General features: G+C 51.1%; 1 protein-coding gene across 4 annotated transcripts; it reads right to left on the bottom strand.

The window, feature by feature from the left end:
* Positions 1-538: 538 nt before the first annotated feature.
* Positions 539-23,812, bottom strand: LOC103823388 (C-type lectin domain family 2 member B-like). 4 transcript variants are annotated; one of them, XM_050976164.1, is made up of 6 exons: positions 23,457-23,812; positions 15,587-15,802; positions 15,109-15,207; positions 14,837-15,006; positions 14,536-14,636; positions 561-930 (listed from the first exon to the last, which is right to left on the bottom strand). In XM_050976164.1, the coding sequence occupies exons 1-6, from the start codon at positions 23,653-23,655 to the stop codon at positions 813-815; spliced, it is 903 nt and encodes a 300-aa protein (XP_050832121.1). In that variant the 5' UTR covers positions 23,656-23,812; the 3' UTR covers positions 561-812. The 4 variants fall into 4 exon arrangements, with proteins under 4 accessions (XP_050832123.1, XP_050832121.1, XP_050832124.1 ...); XM_050976167.1 differs by lacking the exon at positions 23,457-23,812 and adding an exon at positions 16,678-20,660 and having other exon boundaries at positions 587-930; XM_050976165.1 differs by lacking the exon at positions 561-930 and adding an exon at positions 13,126-13,799 and having other exon boundaries at positions 23,457-23,805.
* Between the last annotated feature and the right edge of the window lie 469 nt (positions 23,813-24,281).

Genomic DNA, 24,281 nt, shown 5'->3' with positions numbered 1-24,281 from the left:
CAATTTGTAGTTACTGCTTTTGATATAGTATAATGTCAGTTTATGTATGCACTGTACAGCTTTTATAAATACTGGTGTAATCGACACTATCTTAGACCATAGCATAATAGAGACTGAAATGTTGGAAAGATTGTTTCATGTAACTAACTCAGAAAATGGTGTAAAATAATTGATTTCCCATATTTGGGGACAGTCTTATCTGGAAGACAAGATCACAGAAACATACACAGGAGAACTGAGTAAAAATAATTTATTAACCCTCATTATCAGGGAAAGAAAATAAAAGAAGATAGAACCACAAGGAAAACTAAATTGTATTAGTATAATTGAGAAGATGGCATGAAGACAAGTCAAAAGTTGAAACCAAAAAAAGAACATATTAAAGGAATCTTTGAATATGTATAAACTCTGTGAATGTTTGAATATGTATAAAATCTAACAGTATGCATGTAGCCCTATAATAAAACAGTATTTGAAGAACATAGTTTAGCTAATAATAGGCAAATAGCCAAGCATCACATTGCAGGATTTGACCCCTTTATAAACTTTAAATTTTAAATAATGAGCTGTGTTTCTCAAATATAAGAAGTACAATGCACTCACTGCAGGCAGCATCGGTGGCAGGATGGATTGCAGAGACTTTTCCTTTGCAGCCCCAGCCCAGCGCTGGCACTGGGGTTGAAGAGGCACTGAGGTGACCCTGAGAGGAAGTGCAAGGCACAGGGTGCAGCTGAGGAAGGGCAGCCCTGTGCTGGGCTCAGAGGTGAAGCTGGCACTGCCCAGCGTGGAGAAGGTCCTTTCTGCAGCCCCTGTTACAGGGGAGCTTGGGCCTTGCTGCAGACATACGGCCGCTCATTGGAGCAGAACTCACTCCTGAATCTTTTCCCGTCAGCCAGGTACACACACTGGGAATTGCCGAGGACAGGAACCCTGCAGGGAAGAGCAGAGACAGCGCCGGTTGTCAGGGGAACACCTTGTGTCCCTGTCCCCCCAGGCCCTGCCCGGCTCCCCGGCACTCACCGGGAGCTGTAGCTGCTGCCGTCCTCCCACTGCAGGCGCTCGCCCCGTCTGCGCAGCCCGAGCCAGAAATCGCCGTTCCCGCAGAGGTGGAAGAGCAAATCCTGCCCAGGAGAGAGGAGTGGGAGCTGCCCCGGCCCCTCGGGGGGACACGTGCCCGGGGCTGCCCCCGCCCGCCGGGGCTCCTTCCCTGCAAGGCCCCGGCCCGGGGCTGCAGCCCCGGCCCTACGAGCACCGAGCCCGGCCCAGGAGCACCCCCAGGCTCCCCTCAGCCACCCCACACCGCCCACAGCCCCTCACTCACCATGGCCTCCTCATCCTTGGCAATGGCCAGGGAGGCATTGAGCTGGGAGCAACGTTCCTGACCCTGCTCCCAGGTGCTGTAATCCCTTGAGAAGTAGTAGCAGACCCCATTGTGCCAAACCCAGCCAGGGGGACAGCCCAGAACACACTGTGGAGTCTCAGGTGTAACTGGAACCTGTGGTGTTGAACCGGGAAGAGAAGGTCTGAGCATTCCCCTCTGTAGGGAGCAGGGAGCCTGCTCTGCCCCGAGGTGCTGGGCCCAGGCTGCTGCCCCTCCCTTACCTGACTGCACAGCCAAGGCCACCCCCAAAGCCACCACCAGCACCAGGAGCAGCAGAATCAGCAGCGCCGTGCCCACAGGATGGGACCTGAACCATTCACCTGGAGCAGGAAAGAGCTGCTGGCTGCCAGAAGCAGAGCCAGCCCTGCAATCTGCTCAGCCCATGGCCAGGGAGCAGAGCAGGGAGGCCTGAGCCAGTGTGGGCCTCACTCAGCTGGCAGCCAGAGAGCCAAGAGCATGGACACAGGCAGGGACACAGCTGTGGGGACAGCCAGGGACACAGCTGTGGGGACAGGCTGCAGCAGAACTGCACAGCCTTGGGGGCAGCTGGGGCTCTTGCTTCCAGCCACTGATGGGGCCCAGCAGAACACGAGGCTTCTTCCAGACATTGGGAAGCAGCCACACACCTGCCAGCCCTGTCTTTGGGAGAGGACAGAGGCCACAGGGGTGGTCCTGCACTCACCCAGCAATCTTCTGAGCTTCCTTTCGTGTTCATTGTTGGTTGCTGATTTGCCCTGGGGACCCAGGAGCTCCCTCACACTGCCATCCCTGGTGCAGAATCCATTCTCCTCATCTGCACTCACTGCACGCTCACAAGGGGCATCCCCCTGCTTATGCCAAGTGGTTTCTTTCACCCCTGGCAAGTGTGGAACCCCCGCTGCTGGTCCCTCCTGGAGATGCTGGGGCTCATTAACAGTTCGAGGAATGGGACAGAAATCACTCTCCTCCTGCTCACAGCCGGCATCTCTCTGCCTGGAACAAACAGCCCTTTGCTGCTGAGGCATCAGGAGTGCTGGCAAAGCCTTTGGGAGCTCGGCCTCGGGAACAGCTTTACACTGGCGCTGATGGCACCCTGAAAGGGACACGATGAGAGGTCACTGCCGGTGCCGGCCCTGCGGGACGCCGAGGCTCAGGCGGGCGCTGCCAGCTCTGGCTGCGCTCTCCCCGCTGCCCAGAGGTGCGGCAGCAGCTGCGGAGACAAGCGCAGCCTCCGGCAGCTCTCCGGTGCCCGCAGCCGCGTCCCCTGGGGCTCTGCAGCCGCTGCAGCCCAGCTCCGTGCCGGGACGGGCGCTGAGAGCGCCTGCGAGCTGCCGGCTGCTGCTGGCCCGGGGCAGCTGCGGCTCGGAGTCCGCCTGCCCAGGGGCAAGAACCAGCGGCCCCGGGCTGCTCACCACTGTGCCCCGCATTCCCTGCCCCGGCGCCTTGGAGCCCGGGCACACCGAGCGCCGGCACGGCCGCTGGGGCTCCCTCCCTGCCTGTGAGCACGGAGCGGCTCCTGGCACACAGGGCAGCGCCGAGAAGCCTCGGCCCCGCAGCAGCCACGATGCGGCGCTTTCTGCCCGCACTCGGCGCCTGCAGCGCTTTGGGCTCTGACGCACGTTCAAGTTCATCCCGTGCCAGCCCACACACGGGTGGCACCGACACCTCCCGCCCGAGCACCGGCCCCCAGCCCGGTGCCGCACGGCCGGGAACTGTCCCGGGCACGGAGCAGCCGCCTCCGACCTACCGAGAGCAGCCGGGATGAGCCATCGCTGCCGCCTCACCGGCTCGTCCCCGGGGGTCCAGGCAAGGGGGAGACCGCGGGCAGCCGCTCCCTCGACGATCTCAGCCCAGGGGGGACACGGGGGAAGCCGGCACAAGGAACTCGCCAGAACACCGCGGCCCTCAGCGCGGTCCCCGCTGCCCGCAGCGAGCCCCGAGCTGGGGCAGCACCGACCGCGGGTCCCACCTGGGCTGGAGCCGCCTCCGAGCTCCGCCGCTCCTCTCCGGGCTCCGGGTGCCGCCGCCGCTCCGCAATGACCCGAATGCCTTGCCCGCCGCCGCCGCTCCGCTCCCGGTCAGACACAGCGGGCACGGCGCAACAAGATAGAGAAAATATCTGTAGCGGGAGGGATTGTGGCCGTTTTGATCAATCAGCGTTGGCAGGGAGCCAGAGCAATCAGGAATCTGGTCGGCGTCCAAAGCTCTCATGGAATTTTTCCAGGGCGCAGCCAGCACAGCTTGGGAGCAAGGGGTCAGTCAGGGGTGGAACTTTGTTAAAGTTTCTAAACAGAGATGTGCTGCTGGGAGGCTCCTGGGGCACAGTGATCATGAAACTACAGTGTTCTCGGAATCTGGTGATATCAAGAGGAACATCAATAAAGTTTTTACATTGGACTTTCTGAGGGGAGACTTGGGCCTGTTTAGGAGACTTATTCAGAGTTGCTTGGGAAGCAGTCCTTGAAAACAAAGGAGTTCAGGAAAGGTGGGCATACTTCAAACCAGAGATCTTTGGCACAGGAACAGACTGTCCCTGTGTGCCCAAAGATGAGTCCACGAGGCAAACGTCCAGCCTGGATGGGCAAGGTGGGTTTTGAAGGATCTTAGGAATAAAAAGAGGACATATCATCTTTGGAAGGAGGGTCAGGCTTCTGCGGAAGTATTTAAGGGGGCTCCTAGGGAATGCAGGGAAGAAACTAGGGAGGTCAAAACTCAGTTTGAACTTCAATTGGCAACTTTTGTAAAGGATAATCAACACGTGTTTACAAATACATTAATGGTAAAAGGAAGGGTAAGACCAGCTTTTGTTCTCTTTTTGGATGCAGGAGGGAACTCAGTAACTGCAGATAAGGAGAAGGCAGTTACTGACTTCCTTCTTTTCATCCATCTCTATTGGGCAATATTTTTTATACTAATATTTTATAATATTTTTATTGGTGACATGAATGAGGGGATTGAGGCTTTCATTAGTAAATCTGCAGAGGACTCTGAGCTGTGTCCATCTGTGGGAAGGCAGGAGGACTCTGCAGAGACACCTGGAACTGTTGGATGGATGGGCAGAGTCCAAGGAGATGAAGTTTAATAAGTCCAAGTGCCCAGTCCTGCATTTTGGCCACAATAACCCCCGCAGTGCTCTGGGCTGGGGATGGTGTGGCTGGACAATGGGGACAGTGCCCAGGCACAAAGGGACCTGGGGGTGCTGGTCCACAGCCGGCTGAACATGAGCCAGCAGAGTGCCCAGGTGGGCAAGAAGGCCAAGGGCTCCTGGCCTGGATCAGGAATGGTGTGGCCAGCAGGAGCAGGGAGGTCATTCTGCCCCTGTACCTGGCCCTGGTGAGGGCACACCTGGAGTGCTGTGTCCAGCTCTGGCCCCTCGGGTTGGGAAGGACATGGAGACGCTGAGGACCCGGCTGGAAAAGCATTCCCTGCAGAGGAAGGTGTCTCCCCTCTCTGACCACAGAGGGAGCTCAGCCTCCGCTGTTGTCTCCAAACCCTTCAGGCTCCGAGTCCGAGTGCCCGAAATTGGCTCGGCCCCACTTCCCAGCGCCCTGCTCAGAGCTCACACGGCTGGGGGGCAGTGCAGATTAAATCATTGATGCTCCTGGGCACTGCTTTAGCTCTGACCTACACACTGTCCCACAGGAACAAAACCCCTAACGAGGATGAGTTTCTCTTGCTGGCACAGGAAGGGAAGGAGAAATCTGACTGGAATATTCTTCATCATTCTGCCCAGGCTCTGTCAAACACTCCAGGTCCTGCACCTCGGGAAATAACAAGTGGCTTCTAAGAAGTGACTTTGATGTCAGTGAGCAGGTTATGATGGATTAATCTCACACTGAAAGCAGTCTTCACACCCTACTGCTCTCTGCATCACCCAGAGAGTTTGGAGGCTGCTGCCTGATGAGCTCCTGAGCTGTATCTTCCTTGTCAATCGCATCTGCCCCTTGTTTAATTGTAAAAACATAAATAAAATGCAGGGAGCATTGGCCCAGGGTCTCAGGACTTGCAAATCTCTTCCAAACATGGGGAAAAAAGAGTGTTTCTCCCAAACCACAGAGTTGAAAGTTCATGTAAACTACATATAATTTTAAAAGGAAAAGAGGAAGAGTAAATTATCAATTACTATGCCAGTGTTGCTTCAGCCTATTTCTATTCTCTTTCACTTGTAGCATCTTTAAGAATACTTAGGGACAAGATGAAACCTGTGTTAGTGGCACATCCACATGTTAGTGCTGCCTGTCACAATCACAGCAGCTTCATGGGTGTGTGTGTTAAAAATAGAAAAATGTACAGGATGGGGAAAAATTAAGGATTCAATGGATTAGCTCCTTATAGCAATCAAATTGGTCCTCAATAGGGAAAATTTCTCTGGTTTGAGAAAGATGAAAATGGAAATGACCCAAATATAAATATAGGAGGTGTAGCATTTAAGAAGAAAATAGAAGGGAAGAGGGAACAAAAATTGATCTAAAAAAAAGATCACAGGAAAAGAATTAGAGGAAACTGAATGAGTTCTACAAACAGTTAAAACAGTAGTAAAATATGAGGCTCTCTTGATAACCTCCCCTAACTGGCTGGCAATGAAGCAAAAATCTGCCTTGAGGGAAAACAGCACTGTAATTATGGCTTTTTGGAAAGCAGAACACAGAACAAAACACCATATTTCTTCCTTAGCAGAGTTGGCAGCCATAAAGAAGTTAGGGGAAAATCTGAAGGGGGGCAGTAGATTCTCCCTGGTGGTAGGACTAAAACCCTCAGCCAGACAGACATGGATGGGCTCACTGAGGAACAAGAGCACTTTGTGATCATTTTCTAAAATTCAATGGGTATGTAAGAATATTTGAAATCAGAAAACAAATTACCCAGGGACGTTTCACATGTTAAAAAGTGAACAAAAAGGTGTGGAGGACTCATCCCTGTGGGGGCTGCCATATAGTACAGAGGCCATTTAAAAGGATCCAGATTGATTTTACCAAATTACCCAGAGTGGGCAGGTGGAAATCTCTATTAGTTATTAATTGACTCAGTAGGTAGAAGCAGTCCCTGTGGCTCAGGCTACAGCTCAAACAGTAGCCCAAATTTTGTTGAAGTATATTATTCCAAGATTTGGATTACAATTTGAAGTGATAAAAGCAAATAATTTGGGGTAAAAGTTGTTATAGCAATGAATGTATGTTTTATGTAGTTTGGCCAAACTAAGTGTGTGAGTGTTTGGTTTGTGTTATTTGTTTTTTTTGTCAAAGCAATTGTGTTACAGCAAAGGGAAAATGTGCAATGTGTACCAAAGGCTGGCTAAAAAATATAATTTATATCCACTAGAAATTTTTATACAAACTACTGATTGTAGGCATGGAATGTAACAATTGTAAGGAGAGATGGCATTAATCCTGTTACCATAGTTACCCACCATAAGAGTTGGTCCAGAGTGCAAACACACCGATAAGTCCTACAGTAGGGAGCTCAGCTGGAGCATAGAAACAGCTTGGAAACCTTGGCAATTTTGTAAAATTTTAACCTTGCTCAAACACCAGCTTGCCATCAATTCTGGAATCACTGGGGCGAGTAACCCCACTGTGTTTGGAGGCTGAACAACATCACAAAGAACAAATTCAGCATCTCCTGAGACACTGGGATCAGGGGCTAATGCCAGCAACAGAGGTCCAGAAAGAAATAGAGCACTGGACACGTGCTGGGCATGGCCTGGGCTGTCCCACATGGACTTGTATTGTCTGTACAGTTTAACTGATGGTGGAAGGTAACTGTCGTGGTTTGAGAGAAAATGAAGTTTTTTAGGATGATGTGGTCATGCCAATTGGTGTTCAGATTTTAATATTGGCACCTGGTTTGTCCTCTAAGGGCATGGATACGCCTCTGAGAACACAGGGGGTAAAAAGCTGTGAACTCCCAGGGGAATTTCCTCTTTCGAGTTCCAGTCTTGGAAGAGAGCAGACCTTTCCCTGCCCGGCTCCGAGCTGGGCATGGGGAGGGGAGCCATGCGGCCGGAGGGAGGTAGGGCAGGCCTGGGCCGAAGGGTGGAGAAGCACTGCAAGGCTTCAGGCAGCCATCCCCCATTCCCCCCCTGGAGAGAAAGAGAGAGAGAGAGAGAGAGAGAGAGAGCAGCCTGTGCCCAGCAGGGCAGCCAGGCGTGGGAGTTCATGAACCAAACCGGCAGAGCCTGGGACTTTTAACCCTTCTGGGGATGATGGAAACCTTGCAAATGCTGATTCCTCCTGGAGTTGATGAGACAGAGAGATGTTGAGAAGAATCCTAGGTGGGAGGAGATGATGGAGTGGCCTTTGTCTGGACTTTGCTTGTATAGCCACAGCAGAACCACTTGAGTTCCTGTGACACAGAGACTGCATTCTAGGGGGAGGCGATGGCTCAGAGCCAGGAGAGTGCAGTGATGTGGAGGAGTGTGAACAGAGACGACAGGTGAGGAGAGTGGTGGTGATGCCCTCCGTCTTTGAAGAAGAGGAAGAGGAAGATGATCTCTGTTCAAGAGACCCCTCAGCCCCAGGGGGTGAAATTTGGGGGGGGACAGGTGTCCCAAAAGGAGAGGGACTGTGCTCTTTTTGGAACTGGACAAAGTATCCTTAAAGGAAAAAACCCTAGAAGCAGCTCTGATCCATGTGCAGTGGTGAGAGCACTGGGCATGGAAGGAAGAGGTCACGATGGCAGAAATGTTCTCCGGGCGGTGCCACACGTGACATGGAAACACGAGAAGTTTTGACTGTTTCCTGGGGAAGTCTGTAGTGCAAGAGGGACTCCTCTCTTCTCGAGGAACTGAGAATTGATTATCTAACAGGTGGTAATGGAATTGGAAATTTGGTGGCGGGAGGAGGAAGAAATTTGGAAGGTTTTCATCCTGTGTTCTGTGTGTTCTGTGTGTTTTTCTTTTTTCCCTTTCAATCTTAAGTTGGAGCCTGCTCTGCTCTGTCTCTGATCACATCTCACAGTAGATACCAGGGAAAGAGGTATTCTCGTGGGGGCACTGGCATTGCGCCAGGCTCAAACGATGACAGTAACCAAAATAGAACAAGGGGAAATCAACTGCTTTGTTTAACCTGCTTAAATCACCTACGTGACCAGCTTACAATAGCTTGCCTTTTCAGTGATCTTATAGGAGCACCTTTAAGGAATAGAGATAGAACCTTTAATGCAGCTGTTCAGTTAATAGAAGAGAGAGACCAATGAGTTTAGGCTGTAATAGCCTGTGAACAGGCAAGAGAGCAAGTGTGCCATTCTGTAATGGATAATTGTGTTATCAACAACAGCTGTTGGGGGAAGGAAATTTATGAGTCGCTGCATAGATTTGTTTCCACTACAGATGGACGTTGCACTTGTGTTTTCTGCTGGCAAAGATGTTTTAGTAATTATCCCCAGCGTCAGATAGTGGGACTATTTTAGAGATAGTAAACTTTCTTCAGTTCATTTGGGGAGAGAAGTCCCTCTTCTTAATGTTAACGAGACTTCTCCACAAGAGGAAAAACAGTTTTCTCCTGGTTCCTAATTTGGTCACAAATAGCATCTGCCAAGGGGAATTTATTGTGAAGCTTCTCTCATTTTCTACAAGCCTTCCTACAGCTTGTTTATGGCTCATGTTGACTTATGGGGTATTGTTTTAAAGATGAGCTGGTTAAAGGCAAAAGTTATTATTATTTATTTCTAAAGTCATCTCCATCCCTGGGAACAGAGGTTTTCTCCTGGCAGTACAGGATTACTCTTCTCTCTTTCTCTGTTCAAACTTCTCGTGAGATTACAGCTGCTTTAACATCTGCTTACTTTAGTATGGAGGCCTCTGTTGGATATCAATTTGAACCCTTCATCTCCCCATAATTTTATGCATTTTAGGGAAAAAGTGTCTTTTCTACAAGAGGATTTCAGCTTTAAATTTAAGGCATCTCCTCATCCCTTCCATCTGGGACTTAACCTCCCCCTCACTGACCATGGTGTTTTCATGCTGTTCTTTTACATGTTTGTATCTTGTTCTTGTATCTCGCTCGAGTTAGGACGGCAGCACTGAAGGGTTACCATGGTGCTCGGAGCCTGCAGATGTTTGCTCTGACCCCGATACAGACGCGGGGCTGCGGCTGGGGAGCGGCTCAGATCTGATTCCGATCGGCTCAGATCTGATCAGCACGGCCAGAGCTCAGCACCAGCAGCAGCAGCAGCAGCAGCAGCAGCAGCACCAGCACCAGCAGCGCTCTGGGGCTGGGCTGGCTGGGAGAGGGGCGGCTTCTCCTTCCCCCTTCCCGACGGCTGCGGCGGCTCCTCTGGGGTAAAATCCCCTAGCTGGCCTGGGGCTGCTGCCGGGGCTGGGCTGGGCCGGGCTGGGGGGATGACAAGCAGTCAGGTGAGAGCCAGGCCGGCTCCATCCGGCCCGCAGCACCCCCTCTCCTGCCCGGCAGCGGGGCTGGGATGGGGAAGGGGCCCGGGGGAAGGGACCCAGCCCGGCCCTGCTGCAGGGGCTGCCCGGCTGCGTCACCTCGCTCTGCCCAGAAGGGAAAAAGGAAATTCCCGGGTTCCTTTGGTTTTAACAGTGGCATGTTCTGTTTCTTAGTGGTTCAGCAGACCGTTAGTCAGACAGAAACCTTTTGTACCACTTCCCTAAATTCTTTGCATTTCAAACTGCCTCAGTCAGTTTAGTCTGTGTGTCATCTTGAAAATGCGACTCAGAAAATACATTAAATACCGTGTGAAAAGCATGGTTCTTGTTAGCACTCTTCTGGTAAAAAGTAAAAGTTTAATGAAGGTGTTTAATAGGAGACAAAGTCAACACAGCAGAGGTTACAGCAGGTGTGTTTGGAGAGCACAGCTGCTACTTTGGAAACACCCTTTATACAGCATTTCTACTGCATCTGCTTGGTGCATATGTAAATTTCCCCCAAACTGGTTTACATACCCCAAGAACTGTTTTGCATGGTGCCTCCTCAGGTCCTGCTTTTTAGAGCATGCACATTTCTTGGTTGTGGTTTCAGTCCATTTTATCATCACCTTCAGTTCTTGGGCCTGGGTCCACACTGCCTTCAGAAGATGAGTGCTGATAGTTGGCACATGAGGAGCAGGGTCCTCACCATTTGTTCCTTGGATATTATCTCAACCAAGCAGGCATTTTAACACAAGCATATCTAGATCAGCTATTTCTAAGTTTTAGATAGCATATAAATAGAAACTATATCTTTATAGAAAAGTCACTCTAACACCACAAATACAGAATCCAGTTTAATATTTGTCAAAAGCCAATACTATAGTATATATCTATAACACAGCGTTCATTTCTTTAACACTTTACCTGAAATCATTGTTTTCCAGTTGATTTTGATGCTGAAACCATTCATTGTAGCTGCTCTCCACACAAAGAAACCTTTAGACATGTTCACTCATCCTGCCAGTAGAAGAGAATTGTCAGTAATTTCTGCTGTTTGCAGTAGCAGTCTCAGTATTTGTGTGCATCAGTAGTGTTCATCCAGCCAGACTTCATGTAAAAACAGAATTGCCAAACACCAAATGTTTCACGTTTCTGTATTTAATGTCCTTTTGTGTGTCAGAGAAGATTTGGGCTTAAAACATGAAAATCTGCCTCTGTTAAAAACAAAGAGAAATCCTATTTTTATGGAACCCCAATTTTACCTCAGCTGTCTGTGACTCCTTATTGGTTTTGCCCCCTGAATGTGAGTGCAATTTTCAACACCAGCTGGGCTTTGTGGGTATTGGGGACCCACAAGGAAAGTTCCTCATTTTAGTGGCTGAGACCATGGTGAGGTTTTTAGCATTTCCTTCTCTCAGGTGGGATCTGATGGCCCTGAGGTGGCCTTGTCTCCTCAGGGATTTCATGCCCTAAGGAAGCAAAGGCTGATGGAATGTGCTTGATCCTCTCCTGTCCAATGGGGAGGAGCAGCAACCAGCAGAGCTGGAATCACCTTCTCCATCCCTGATTTCTCCTGCCAACAGATCACTTGGCTCTCCCAGGGTCCAGAAGTCACTTTTCCTTTTTGAGGGATGGCCTGAGGGCACCCAGGTGCTGCAGGTTAGTCCTGCCTCAGAAATCCTTTTGGCTTGGAAGGGTCCTTCTACCCAAGAGCTGAATGGGCTGTGCCAAGCACAAAGCGAGGGCAGACTCGCAGCAACAGAATTAAAGGCTGGTGAGAGAGCCCAAAGAATAGACTGTGACATCCAGATTGGGTGAGAGAGCCCAAAGAATAGACTGTGACATCCAGATTGGGTGAGAGAGACCAAAGCAGCCCAGAGATGTCCCAAAAGTGGAGTTGAGATTCCAGCCAGCTTGAGGATTGTTTAACTAACACTTTGGGCAGGGAGTTGGAATGTGTCATTTATTGATGTAATTGTCCTGCTTTAACAGATGAGGATTACAAGCATCTGCTGGGGAAACCCTAAGAGGTATTGGGGCAGTTCCCTTAAGGACCAACAAGTAGAGTGAAACAAGAAATAGAGGGCAAGACCAGGTTGGCCCCTGTGCTCACCACTGAGAATTCTCCACAGCCCTGCTGTGGGCAGCAATCCCATAGGCAGGGTAAGGTGGGGGCAAGAAAGGCACCCCAGAGCTCTGTCCTTGCTCAGCTGTCTGTTAATGCAACAGGAACCAGAAGGCAAGACTGAGCTGGCCTCTGTACCCACCACTGAGATCCACCTGCTAAGAGCAGCAACCCCCTGGGTAGATGGGGAAAGAAAGCCACACCAGAGCTCTGTGATCCCATTTTGTCCATTCCAAATAAGTCTAAAGAAAACCTGAGATGTTTTTTCCTTCTGTTCCCACTGTCCTCACCCTCATCAACAGATAGTGTGAGTCATTAAAGGTTTTCTTGAGAGATTATCAGAATTGAAAATGGCAGGTAATTCTTCAAGCCAAATGACTCACAGGAATGGAAAAGTGAGGTTTGTTATAGATGAATGATGTGATGCTTGGCTCTCACAAGTAGGAGACAGATATTACCTGTATGTTAGGAGAAGTTTTGTAAATGTGCTGTTACTGTAATATGTCCCCCCACAGTCCCCTTTCCCTCCCCCTGCAGCAGCCTGAGTACCCAGGGCATTTGGGGAGGGCTGGCTCATTACCAGGAGGGGCACAGGACAACACCTGAGCTCCAGTCAAGGTGTGAGGAAGGGATCTCCACCTGTGGAGGGCAGAGAAGGAGCTGACTGACAAAACTTTGGGAGGGGCTGAGGGTATGAAAGGCAGAGCAGCCACTGTGTAAATGAGCACAGGGCTGACAGTCAGAGACCCCAGTGCTGTAATTTTTCCTTATTCAGTCCATTCTTGTATTTTTTGTTAAGGTTTAATAAACCTTTAAAATTTTAAAAGTGAGGGTCATTTCTCACATCTCCAAGGACAGTCCAAAATTCTCACCTTCAGGCCACTTTGTGATGATTTCCAAGAGCCCAGGGCAATTTGGATTTCCTGACTGAGCTTGTTCTAGAATGTTATAAATAACAAATATAGGTACTGGCTTCTGCATTTATGTATTACTTTTGTTTTGCAAGTTATTATTGATGTCAAAAATCCTGATACATTAAAAATTGTAATTACTGCTTTTGATATAGTATAAACTGTCAGTTTTATGTATGCACTTTATGGCTTTTATAAATAGAGGTGTAATAGAGACTTAGAGCATAGCATAATAGGAACTGACATGTTGGAAAGATTGTTTCATGTAACTAACTCAGAAAATGGTATAAAATAAGTGATTTCCCACATTTGGGGACTTCCCTATCAGTAAGACAAGATAACAGAAGCAAAAACCAGAGCATGGAAAAAAACCCCACTTTATTGACCCTCGTTATCAGGCAGTGAAAATACAAAAAGACAGAACCATAAGAAAAAAATAAAATCTATTAGTTTAAGGTACAAGATGGCCTGAAGACAAGTCAAAAGTAAAAAACAAACAAAACAACATGTAAATTCAAAGTTATGTTTGTTACAACTCATTTCAATATGCATGTAGCTCTAAAATGTAACAGTATATAGAGAACATAGTTTAAGTTAACTGTGTACAAATAGCCAAGCACCCCAGGGTGGGATTTTAACTCTTATTAAACTTTTATAAAAAGTGTAAATAGTGAGCCATGTTTCTCACATATAATGAGGGCAGTGCACTCACTCCAGGAGCATCGGTGGCAGGATGGATAGCAGAGACTTTTCCTTTGCAGCCCCAGCCCAGCGCTGGCACTGGGGATGAAGAGGCACTGAGGTGACCCTGAGAGGAAGTGCAAGGCACAGGGTGCAGCTGAGGAAGGGCAGCCCAGTGCTGGGCTCAGAGGTGAAGCTGGCACTGCCCAGCGTGGAGAAGGTCCTTTCTGCAGCCCCTGTTACAGGGGAGCTTGGGCCTTGCTGCAGACATACGGATGCTCCCTTGAGCAGTTCTCACTCCTCAGTCTCCTGTCAGCCAGGTACACACAGTCAGCACTGCCAAAGACAGGAACCCTGCAGGGAAGAGCAGAGCCAGCGCTGGCTGCCCGGTGCCTTAGGTTGGAAATAGGGATATTCTATTCCCATCTGCTAGAGGAGGAGCAGTTATCTTCTGTTAACTGGGCAGTTTTCTTCATCTCCTCCACTCAATCCTCCCTCCGGGAGATACATTCTGTTAATGGGCAAGTGAATGTCGCTGCATGGCTGACAAAATTCCATCATCCCATTGTGAGATGGTCTGTCCAGGGGGAGGAGACAACCATTCCTACCTGGATATAATCTGAGGTTTGGAACACCACAACAGCCTTTTCCAGTAGAAGACCAGGCCCATCTACACCGTGACTGGACCTTCTGAGGAAAACACCCTTCTACAGGAGCACTGACCCAACACAACCACACCTGTCACTGCAGGAGGGCTGCAGCCACCACTGAATGGGACAGCTGCCAACACCCTGACCCACACGGTGTCGGGTAATATTTTAAACCAGCCAGTAGGTTTCTTTTTGTTTCTATGATTACATTTGTATTTATAGTTCTCCTAGTCAAGAAGTGTCATTCCTACTTCCATATCTTAGACTGAGAGCCTTGTAATTTCAAAATTACATTAACTCAGAGGGAGGGGGTTTACAATTTCCATTTCAGGGAAGGCTCCTACCTTTCTTAAGAGACACCTGTCTTGCCAAACCAAGATACCAGGGGAACACCTTGTGTCCCTGTGCCCCCAGGCCCTGCCCGGCTCCCCGGCACTCACCGGGAGCTGTAGCTGCTGCCGTCCTCCCACTGCAGGCGCTCGCCCCGTCTGCGCAGCCCGAGCCAGAAATCGCCGTTCCCGCGGAGGCGGAAGAGCAAATCCTGCCCAGGAGAGAGGAGTGGGAGCTGCCCCGGCCCCTCGGGGGGACACGTGCCCGGGGCTGCCCCCGCCCACCGGGGCTCCTTCCCTGCAAGGCCCCGGCCCGGGGCTGCAGCCCCGTCCCTACGAGCACCGAGCCCGGCCCAGGAGCACCCCCAGGCTCCCCTCAGCCACCCCACACCGCCCGCAGCCCCTCACTCACCATGGCCTCATCCATAAGAATGGCCAAGGAGGCCCCAAGCTTGGAGCAAGATTCCTGACCCTGCTCCCAGGTGCCGTCATCTCTTGAGAAGTAGTAGCAGATCCCATTGTACCCAACCCAGCCATGGGGACAGCACTGCAGAACCTCAGGTGTAACTGGATCCTGTGGTGCTGCAGGGGGAAGAGGAGAAGGTCTGAGCATTCCCCTGTGCAGGGAGCAGGGAGCCTGCTCTGCCCCGAGGGGCTGGGCCCAGGCTGCTGCCCCTCCCTTACCTGACTGCACAGCCAAGGCCACCCCCAAAGCCAGCACCAGCACCAGGAGCAGCAGAATCAGCACCGCCGTGCCCACGGGATGGGATCTGAACCATTCACCTGGAGCAGGAAAGAGCTGCTGGCTGCCAGAAGCAGAGCCGGCCCTGCAATCTGCTCAGCCCATGGCCAGGGAGCAGAGCAGGGAGCCCTGAGCCAGTGTGGGCCTCACTCAGCTGGCAGCCAGAGAGCCAAGAGCCTGGACACAGGCAGGGACATAGCTGTGGGGACAGCCAGGGACACAGCTGTGGGGACAGGCTGCAGCAGGAGAACTGCACAGCCTTGGGGGCACCTGGGGCTCTTGCTTCCAGCCACCGATGGGGCCCAGCAGAGCACGAGGCCTCTTCCACACCACTGGAAACAGCCACACACCTGCCAGCCCTGTCTTTCGGAGGGGACACTGTCCCCTCCCTAGAGGCCACAGGGGTGGCCCTGCACTCACCCTGCAATCTTCTGTGTCTATTCCCTGTTGCTGATCTGTTCTCCAGGGGCTCATTCACCACCCCACGAAAGGAGCAGGATTCACTCTCCTCCTGCTCACAACCAGTGTCTGTCGGCTTGGAATAAACAGCACATTGCTCCCGAGACATCCAGAGTGCCGGCAGAGCCTTTGGAAGCTCGGCCCCGGGAACAGCTTTACACCGGCGCTGATGGCACCCTGAAAGGGACACGATGAGAGGTCACTGCCGGTGCCGGCCCTGCGGGACCCCGAGGCTCAGGAGGGCGCTGCCAGCTCTGGCTGCGCTCTCCCCGCTGCCCAGAGGTGCGGCAGCAGCTGCGGAGACAAGCGCAGCCTCCGGCAGCTCTGCGGTGCCCGCAGCCGCGGCCCCTGGGGCTCTGCAGCCGCTGCAGCCCAGCTCCGTGCCGGGACGGGCGCTGAGAGCGCCTGCGAGCTGCCGGCTGCTGCTGGCCCGGGGCAGCTGCGGCTCGGAGTCCGCCTGCAGAGGGGCAAGAACCAGCGGCCCCGGGCTGCTCACCACTGTGCCCCGCATTCCCTGCCCCGGCGCCTTGGAGCCCGGGGACACCGAGCGCCGGCACGGCCGCTGGGGCTCCCTCCCTGCCTGTGAGCACGGAGCGGCTCCTGGCACACAGGGCAGCGCCGAGAAGCCTCGGCCCCGCAGCAGCCACGATGCGGCGCTTTCTGCCAGCACTCGGCGCCTGCAGCGCTTCGGGCTCTGAGGCACGTTCAGGTTCATCCCGTGCCAGCCCAGACACGGGTGGCACCGACACCTCCCGCCCGAGCACCGGCCCCCAGCCCGGTGCCGCCCGGTCGGGAACTGTCCCGGGCACGGTGCAGCCGCCTCCTTCCTACCGAGAGCAGCCGGGATGAGCCATCGCTGCCGCGGCACCGGCTCGTCCCGGCGATCCGGGCACGGAGGAGACCGCGGGCAGCCGCTCCCTCGGCGATCACAGCGCAGGGGGGACACGGGGGAAGCCGGCACAAGGAACTCGCCAAAACCCCCCAGCCCTCAGCGCGACCCCCTCCGCCCGCAGCGAGCCCCGAGCTGCGGCAGCACCGACCGCGGGTCGCACCTGGGCTGGAGCCGCCTCCGGTCTCCGCCGCTCCTCTCCGGGCTCCGGGTGCCGCCGCCGCCGCTCCGCTCCCGGCCGGACACAGCGAGTACGGCCCATCGGCGTGCAGCCGGTTCCATCAATCAAGGCCGGGGCCGCAGACCATCATTTTACGGCCGTTTTGCTCCCCGACCCAGCCCCAGTCCCTCTCCCCGGCGTTCCCTGCAGCCTTCTCCGGGATCGGTCCTTTCACCGTTCTGGCGCCTTGCGGCGCTGCCAGCCCGGATTGCGGGATCAGAACCCAAATCCCTTCCGCTATGCGGAGCACTTTGGAAAGTTCGGGGCGGCCCCGCGTCATCCCGAGCCCCGGGCGGGGTCTCAGCTCGGCTTTCCCCGCCCAGCCCCTCGCTGCCACCGAGCCTTTCCCCACTCCCGGGGCTCGGCTTTGCCCGGCCCGGCACGGCGGCTCCGGTTGGCCCCGGGCGAACTCACTCCCCCGCTGCGGTTCCCTCCCTGCCGCGGGGCGAAGCCCCCGGCATCTGCCGAAAGGTCTCTGAGCGCCCCTGCTTGCTGAAGCCTCACGCTCCCTGTTTTAGAATGTCTTAAAAGTGATGCTTTTTTAAAGTTAATCTTGTGTTTTTCCGCAAACTCTGATTTCTTTGAGAATTGTTACTGGAGAGATTCAAAGCGGCAAATGCAGTACAGCACTACTATTGGTTTTATTTTGTATTAATAATAATAATAATAATATTTTGTGCAGCATAACACGATCTAATTTCTTTATCAGAAATGCTGATAACATTTACCATATGGTGTTACACTAAACACAATTTCAAGAAGATCCCGGTTTGTTGGACACTTTGCCAGATTCTGCATTGTTGTTTCTTTTGGTACAATTGCACTTTAAAAGGTCTGAGTAAAGTTATGGTTCCATAAAATTTGCAGCTGCCATGAAGTTTTCTCAATGTAAATTACATAGAGTCACCGTATTTGTCACATTTCTCTACTCCCTCCAGTAAATCCATCATGTTGTTATTTCATGCTTGGTTCACATTTTCAGTGCCTTTTGGTATTAATAGCACCAGAACTAAGCTGCATTCTGTAGTACCCAGAACTTTTAAGGATATTGATTGTTAGTTTGGTTACGTTTTATTTGAATATGATTTTAGTGTTGGTAAGATTAAGCAAAGTTAGATCTGAGTAATGTTATGTTTTATTACTCAGTTGAGTTAATTTTTTAAGTCATTCATGTTGAAGTGGATTTCTGTCAGGTTTGAGCGTTGCTGAGTTCAAATGAGGTCAAGTTTCAGTCTCCTTCACTTAAAGCCATTTCATCTTCTATTCCAGATTTATTAAGATCAGTTTTTATTTAGTATTAAAGATGCAACTTTAAGTGTACCCCTGATGCTGCTGAGGTGACATTGAATTCCACTGCAACTAATTTGAAGTCACAAGTTAATTTTGTTTAAAAATGTTTGTCTACACTGCAAGATATGGTAATTTTCTTCTAGAGATAAGCCAGATCTGACTGAAACAGCAGTGATGAAACACTGATAAACACCTGCTTTTGGATAGAAGCAGATACAGTTTGTTGGGCCCTTGATCCTCTCACACATTGCACAGGTGTCAGGGCTGCACTCCCTGACAGGATCATTCATTGTCATCTCTTTTGGTTTATCTTCCAGAGATAACACAGCAGAGTGGGGGGTTGTTCTGCATTATGGCTGTTATCCACTGTCAGCTGTTCAGTGTTTCACTGGTATGGATACAGGAATGCTGGAAGAATATTGTCTCCAATTCCTGAGACAGTCACTGCTGATCTATTGCTTCCACCATGTGAGTTCACTCATTTTTATAACAGGCATTATCCATAAGGTATCATTACCTTATTGATACCTGGCTTTCCATGAACTTTGACAGATCTTTGTGTCACTATCTACAGACACGTGTCCCTTTGGGATCTCTCTGCTCTGTTCCCCAGCTGCAGGTGCATCTCTCTGACCAGGCTGTCTGCAGCTGTTCCCTGCACTGCCTGCTCAGCCTTTGGTCCCTTCTCTTGTTCCAGCAGGGCTGCTGTGCCTTGACCCAGGGCTGTCCCATGATTTTCCTGTGTTTTCAGAGCTCCAGGATGAGATCTCTGGGCTCTGTCAAAAGCCTCATCTGAGCTGAGGTCCTGTGGTCTTTCCTGACCCTCTTGTGACACATCCTCATGGGACAGGGCTGTGCCCTGCTGAGGGCAAGGCAGCTTCTGCTCTGTGGGGATCAGACACAGCCCCAGGTACTCTCACAGGAGCACTCCAGCAGTTTGCTGTGTTTGGGGCATCTCAGAGCTGCTGTTATTGAGAGATTTGTTTTTAAGGTATGTGAGGGAGACCCTCCCAATGAGGGTCTGGGCTCTGGCCAGGCCCTGGCTCTACCTGGCTGGAAAAGTGCCAACAAACCCAGATGTTTTCTGCCTCAGAGCTCTATTCCAGTCTCTTGGACTTGGCAATTTGACCCTCTAATGATATGACAGCTGGATCAGTTTTTAGAGTGAGCTTGGACACCTTTCCTGGGAATGGCTCTCCAGGTCCTCACTGAAATGAGGTTTGGCAGCTGCTGCAGCCTCTGGGTGATGGTGCAGTGTTTAACACACTGATAATCATCCAATTTCACATATGTTATTAATTATATGTATTATCTGACTTATTCTTGATTACTGTAGTTTCTTGTTTCACTGCATGTATTGTTTTGGTTTGATGTTCCCTTCATGCTCATAGCAAGAGATGTGCATGGTATTTTTAATACAAAAAGAAAGGGGAATTGGCTCCTAAAGGATGTCTGAACAATAATAAAATACTTAAAGTATTTTTAGAGGCTTTTCTGTAGGTGTCACAGTGAGGGTGGCTGTGCCAAACCTCTCTGGTTCCCTGACTTCAGGTGAGTTTGGTGAAAATGAAAAGGAGCAGGTCCCATGGAGCTGCCTGAAAGAACTTTATAAAGGCTGAGAAACTGCAAAGAGGGAAAAGCCCTGCACAATAGGAGGGGCAGGATCCAGAGACCCCAAACAAAGGGGAAGCAACAATAGATACACTCAGCAGTGGAACATTCTAGAACTGTAACCAGAGAGGGAAAACAAGTAAGCAAAAGGGAAGCAGAACTTGGGCAACTTAACCTAAAAACCCAACGCTGATGGGGGAACTCTCAGGCTGGCCCTGAATTTAACAAATGATTCCCAGGGCTTGAAACCAATGCCTGGCTCTTTTGGGGTAAAATCCAGCTGGGTCTGAGTCACAGCTGGACCAGTCCCACATATGAGGATCTCCAACCGAGTGGGCAATGGCAGGGCCTGGCTGATGGATGGACTGAGGGAGGAGGTGTGCATGTGTTGTATCATCAGCAGGTTTAAAGGGTCACCTGCTCACCTGGTCAGACATCCATGGCCTTGGAGAAATCGAGGCCCAGGGAGAAGAGAGGTGACCTTGTCACCACCCAGCCTTGGTTGCCAGGACAGGGACAGAAGCAGGACTGCCAGCACATGGCTGTGTCCAGAGACTTGGAAAGGAAATTGGCAACAGAGGCCTTCTGTCCTACAATATTTCCCTCCCTGATATTGTGTTCTACCAACCCTCTTCAGCTGTTTCCTGCTCCAGGCTTCCAGAAAAACATTCAGTCATGTAAAGGTCAACATTCCCAGCTGCTGGACTTCCTCCTGCCTCAGCAGCACAACCCCTGAGTTCAAGCCATAGGGACTTTAGAACAGTGGTCATTTATTTCTGTTCCCTAAGAGACACTGGACATTATCTTTGTGTTCTCCCATGCTGCAAGGCCCTTAGTCAGGGACATGATTGGACTTGAGAATACAAAAATTGGAGCATTTTGTTGATTGTAACCTGTCTTTCATGTGTCTTATCCTGTACCTAATAGATAACCAGTAATAACCTTAAAAATGTAGTAATCTTACAGGAGCAAAGTGTTTTATGTCAGAATACATAAGCTTCTTTAAAAAAAAAACAAAAAAAAAAAAAAGGGGAATTGAAATTGAGCTGGGTGCAGCTCACAGCTCGACTGTTAATTCCCATGAGAGAGAATTAGAGAAATGAGAATCAGTCTGCAGAACAATTCGTTGTCGTAAAGAAAAACAGGTTCACACTTGTAAAAACAAGAAATCCATCCCATGCAAATCACTGAAGAACATATGCAAAATAACCAAAGATAGAGAGGTTTAATGGAAATGCAAAATGCCATTTGCTGGCCAGTGAACTGTCAGAGTATTGTGAACCAATTAGATCTAACCAGGTGCCAGCTAATAATCTTATAAAATGTGAGCTGTGCAATAAAGATGAGTCTTTTCTGGATGAAGAAACGGAGTCCTGGCAGTTTGTAAGAAAAAGAACCCCACTCTGCTGGAGCTGGTGAAGAACCGCAGCCCCGGGGAAGCCGCTTCTGGAGGTCTCCACAGTGAATTACAGCAGGGATTTATGGGCTGGGCTGGGCCTGGCCAGGTGCCCGGGGCCAGCAAAAGCGCTCTGTGCCTCTCCTGCTGCCCCTGGGCAGACAACAGAACACAGCAGGAAAGGCTCGAGGATCGGGAAAAGGCCAGGGAGAGATCTCTCACCGGTCACCGGAATAAGAGACACGACTGGGGGGAATTATTTGGATTTGTTATCAAACCAATCATTGCAAGAGAAAGAGAGGTAAAGCAGCAGGGCTCCAGCCTCGGAACCAGGACTGTGCCCTCGGCTCCTGGCAGCGGCAGCAGGGGGATAAAGGATCCCCGGCCCCGAGCAGCGGCTCTGCCCCACCGCGGGGATGTGTCCAGAGCCCCGCTCCGTGCCGGGCTCGGAGGGCCGAGCGCGGAGCGGGCGCTGAGCTGCTCCATGGAGCTTCCAGCCCTGCTGGAGCCGGCGGGCGCGGCACAGGCTCTGTCAAACACTCCAGATCCTGCACCTCGGGAAATAACAAGCGGCTTCTAAGAAGTGACTTTGGTGTCAGTGAGCAGGTTATTATGGATTAATCTCACACTGAAAGCAGTCTTCACACCCTACTGCTCTCTGCATCACCCAGGGAGTTTGGAGGCTGCTGCCAGCAGCTGTATCTTCCTTGTCAATCTTATGAGCCCCTTGTTTAATTGTAAAAACATAAATGGAATGCAGGGAGCATTGGCCCAGAGTCTCAGGACTCACATATCTCTTCCAAAGAAAGGGAAAAAAGAGTGTTTCTCCCAAACCAGAGAGTTTAAAAGTTCATTGTATCTACATATATTTTTAAAAGGAAAAGAAGAAGAGTAAAATAGCAATTACTGTGTCAGTCTGGCACCAGCCTATTTCTGCTCTGTTCTTTCTCTTCTTGTAGCATCTCTAAGGACACATAAAAAACCCCAAAACATAACAAACTGACAAAATTAGAAACAAACTAAAAAAACCCTCATTGCATTTAAGCTGAAGGAGAAGCAATCTGACTGCAGGCTTGTGGCACTCCAGTGCCTGAGTTCCAGTAAGGGAGCTCATCCCCTCTGCAATTACAAGCCAGATCCCAAAGTCCTGAGCATCAGCTTTTAGCTTTTGGAACACTGAACTGTAAGAAAAGCTGCAGGGGAGGGCCATGCTCCAGGCACATCGGTGGGAATTCCACTGGCCAGCTCTCTGAGCTCAGCTCGTATCTTTTCCTCTCCTGGCTGGCTTTGGCTCATGCATTTCTTGAGGGGCTGGCCCTGCACTGATCAGAGCATGCACTGACCATCAGACAAACAGCTTCTGGCACTGTGGGTCTGTCCTAAATGGAGCATTTCCCAAAGGAATTCCAGTGCCTTAATTTCACTCACTTCAAATGGCTTTCAAAGGAACCTGGTTTAATGCACTCCATTTCTAAACAGGGAGTGCACAACTCCCTGCCAGGGTCATTCTTTGAGCCTTGCAGAAAGCAAGCACAGAGCTTGCTAAGCACCAACAAAAATCCAAATCCATAGCCTGGGCAGAGCCTGACTGTAAAACCTGTTGTAAAACTGAACTAAAGAGCAGTTGCACTGCCAGTCATTAAGATGAGAAAGGTTTCCTTAGCAGTTGTTGAGATGACAAAGCAAGGGAGAGGACGGAGCCTGCAGTGGGGGAAAGAAGGGGAAAAGCTTCATTTGCACAGTGGGAATTTAACCATCATGCTCACATTTCAAGGACTTGCAGAGACCATTCTAACCTCAAGAAAGTAAAATTTCCTGCATATTTCTGATTTCCACAAGAGCCTAAGGAAGCCCTCAGCAGCAGGAGATTGGGATAACTACAAGGCTGGTTTCTGGAGCAGAGTGTGCTCATCAAAGCCAGACCTTCACCAACAGCAGCCAGAAGGCAGAAAAACAAGGATCCAACAAAGCCTGAAGTGGGGAAGGGGTTATCAAGGGTTTTATAATGAAAGAACAAGGTCTGGGAAACAGGACCTGGAACGTGAGAGAGGAAGGAAACAGGGAGGCAGCTGAGGCCTCTTCAGATTTGAACAGAGAAAAGAAGGGAGAAGAAGGGAGGAGGAAAGAAAAGGCTGGCACTAAATTCTACCTCAGCCGGCACGGCCGCTGGGGCTCCCTCCCTGCCTGTGAGCTCGGAGCGGCTCCTGGCACTGAGGGCAGCGCCGAGAAGCCTCGGCCCCGCAGCAGGCACGATGCGGCGCTTTCTGCCCCCACTCGGCGCCTGCAGCGCTTCGGGCTCTGAGGCACGTTCAGGTTCATCCCGTGCCAGCCCACACACGGGTGACACCGACACCTCCCGCCCGAGCACCGGCCCCCTCTGCCCGCCCTCAGCACCGAGTGGGGCACAGCCGATCGCGGGTCCCACCTGAGCTGGAGCCGCCGCCGCCGCTCCGGTCCCGGTCAGACCCGCCGGTCCCGGCCGCTGCCGCCGCAGGGTGAAGCCGATCTGGGTGTGGGAGGGATTTTGGCTGTTTTGAACAAACAGCGCCCTGGAAGCAGCGAGGGATGGGAGCAGAGGAAGCGACTGAGAGGCCTGAACAGGGGTCACAGCAAAGCGAAGGCATTTGCAGGGACCCCGAGCAGTCAGAGCACAGACTAGGTCTTGATAAACAAAGAGATGTTGGGCAGGGAGCCCGAGCAGTCAGGAAGGAATCTGGTCGGCGTCCAAAGCACTCATGGAATCTTTCCAGTGTGCAGCAAACCCAGCTTGCGAGCAAGAAGTCAGTCAGGGGTGGAACTTTGTTAAAGTTTCTAAACAGAGATGTGCTGCTGGGAGGCTCCTGGGGCACAGTGATCATGAAACTACAGTGTTCTCGGAATCTGGTGATATCAAGAGGAACATCAATAAAGTTTTTACATTGGACTTTCTGAGGGGAGACTTGAGTCTGTTTAGGAGACTTATTCAGAGTTGCTTGGGAAGCAGTCCTTGAAAACAAAGGATTTCAGGAGAGGTGGGCCTGCTTCAAACCAGAGATCTTGAGGGCACAGGAACAGACTGTCCCTGTGTGCCCAAAGATGAGTCCACGAGGCAAACGTCCAGCCTGGATGGGCAAGGAGGGTTTGAAGGATCTTAGGAATGAAAAGAGGACATATCATCTTTGGAAGGAGGGTCAGGTTTCTCAGGAAGTATTTAAGGGGGCTCCTAGGGAATGCAGGGAAGAAACTAGGGAGGTCAAAACTCAGTTTGAAC

Source organism: Serinus canaria, chromosome 6 (genome assembly GCF_022539315.1).
Source record: "Serinus canaria isolate serCan28SL12 chromosome 6, serCan2020, whole genome shotgun sequence".
NCBI lineage: Eukaryota > Metazoa > Chordata > Aves > Passeriformes > Fringillidae > Serinus > Serinus canaria.
This window is presented reverse-complemented; position numbering and strand designations above follow the sequence as displayed.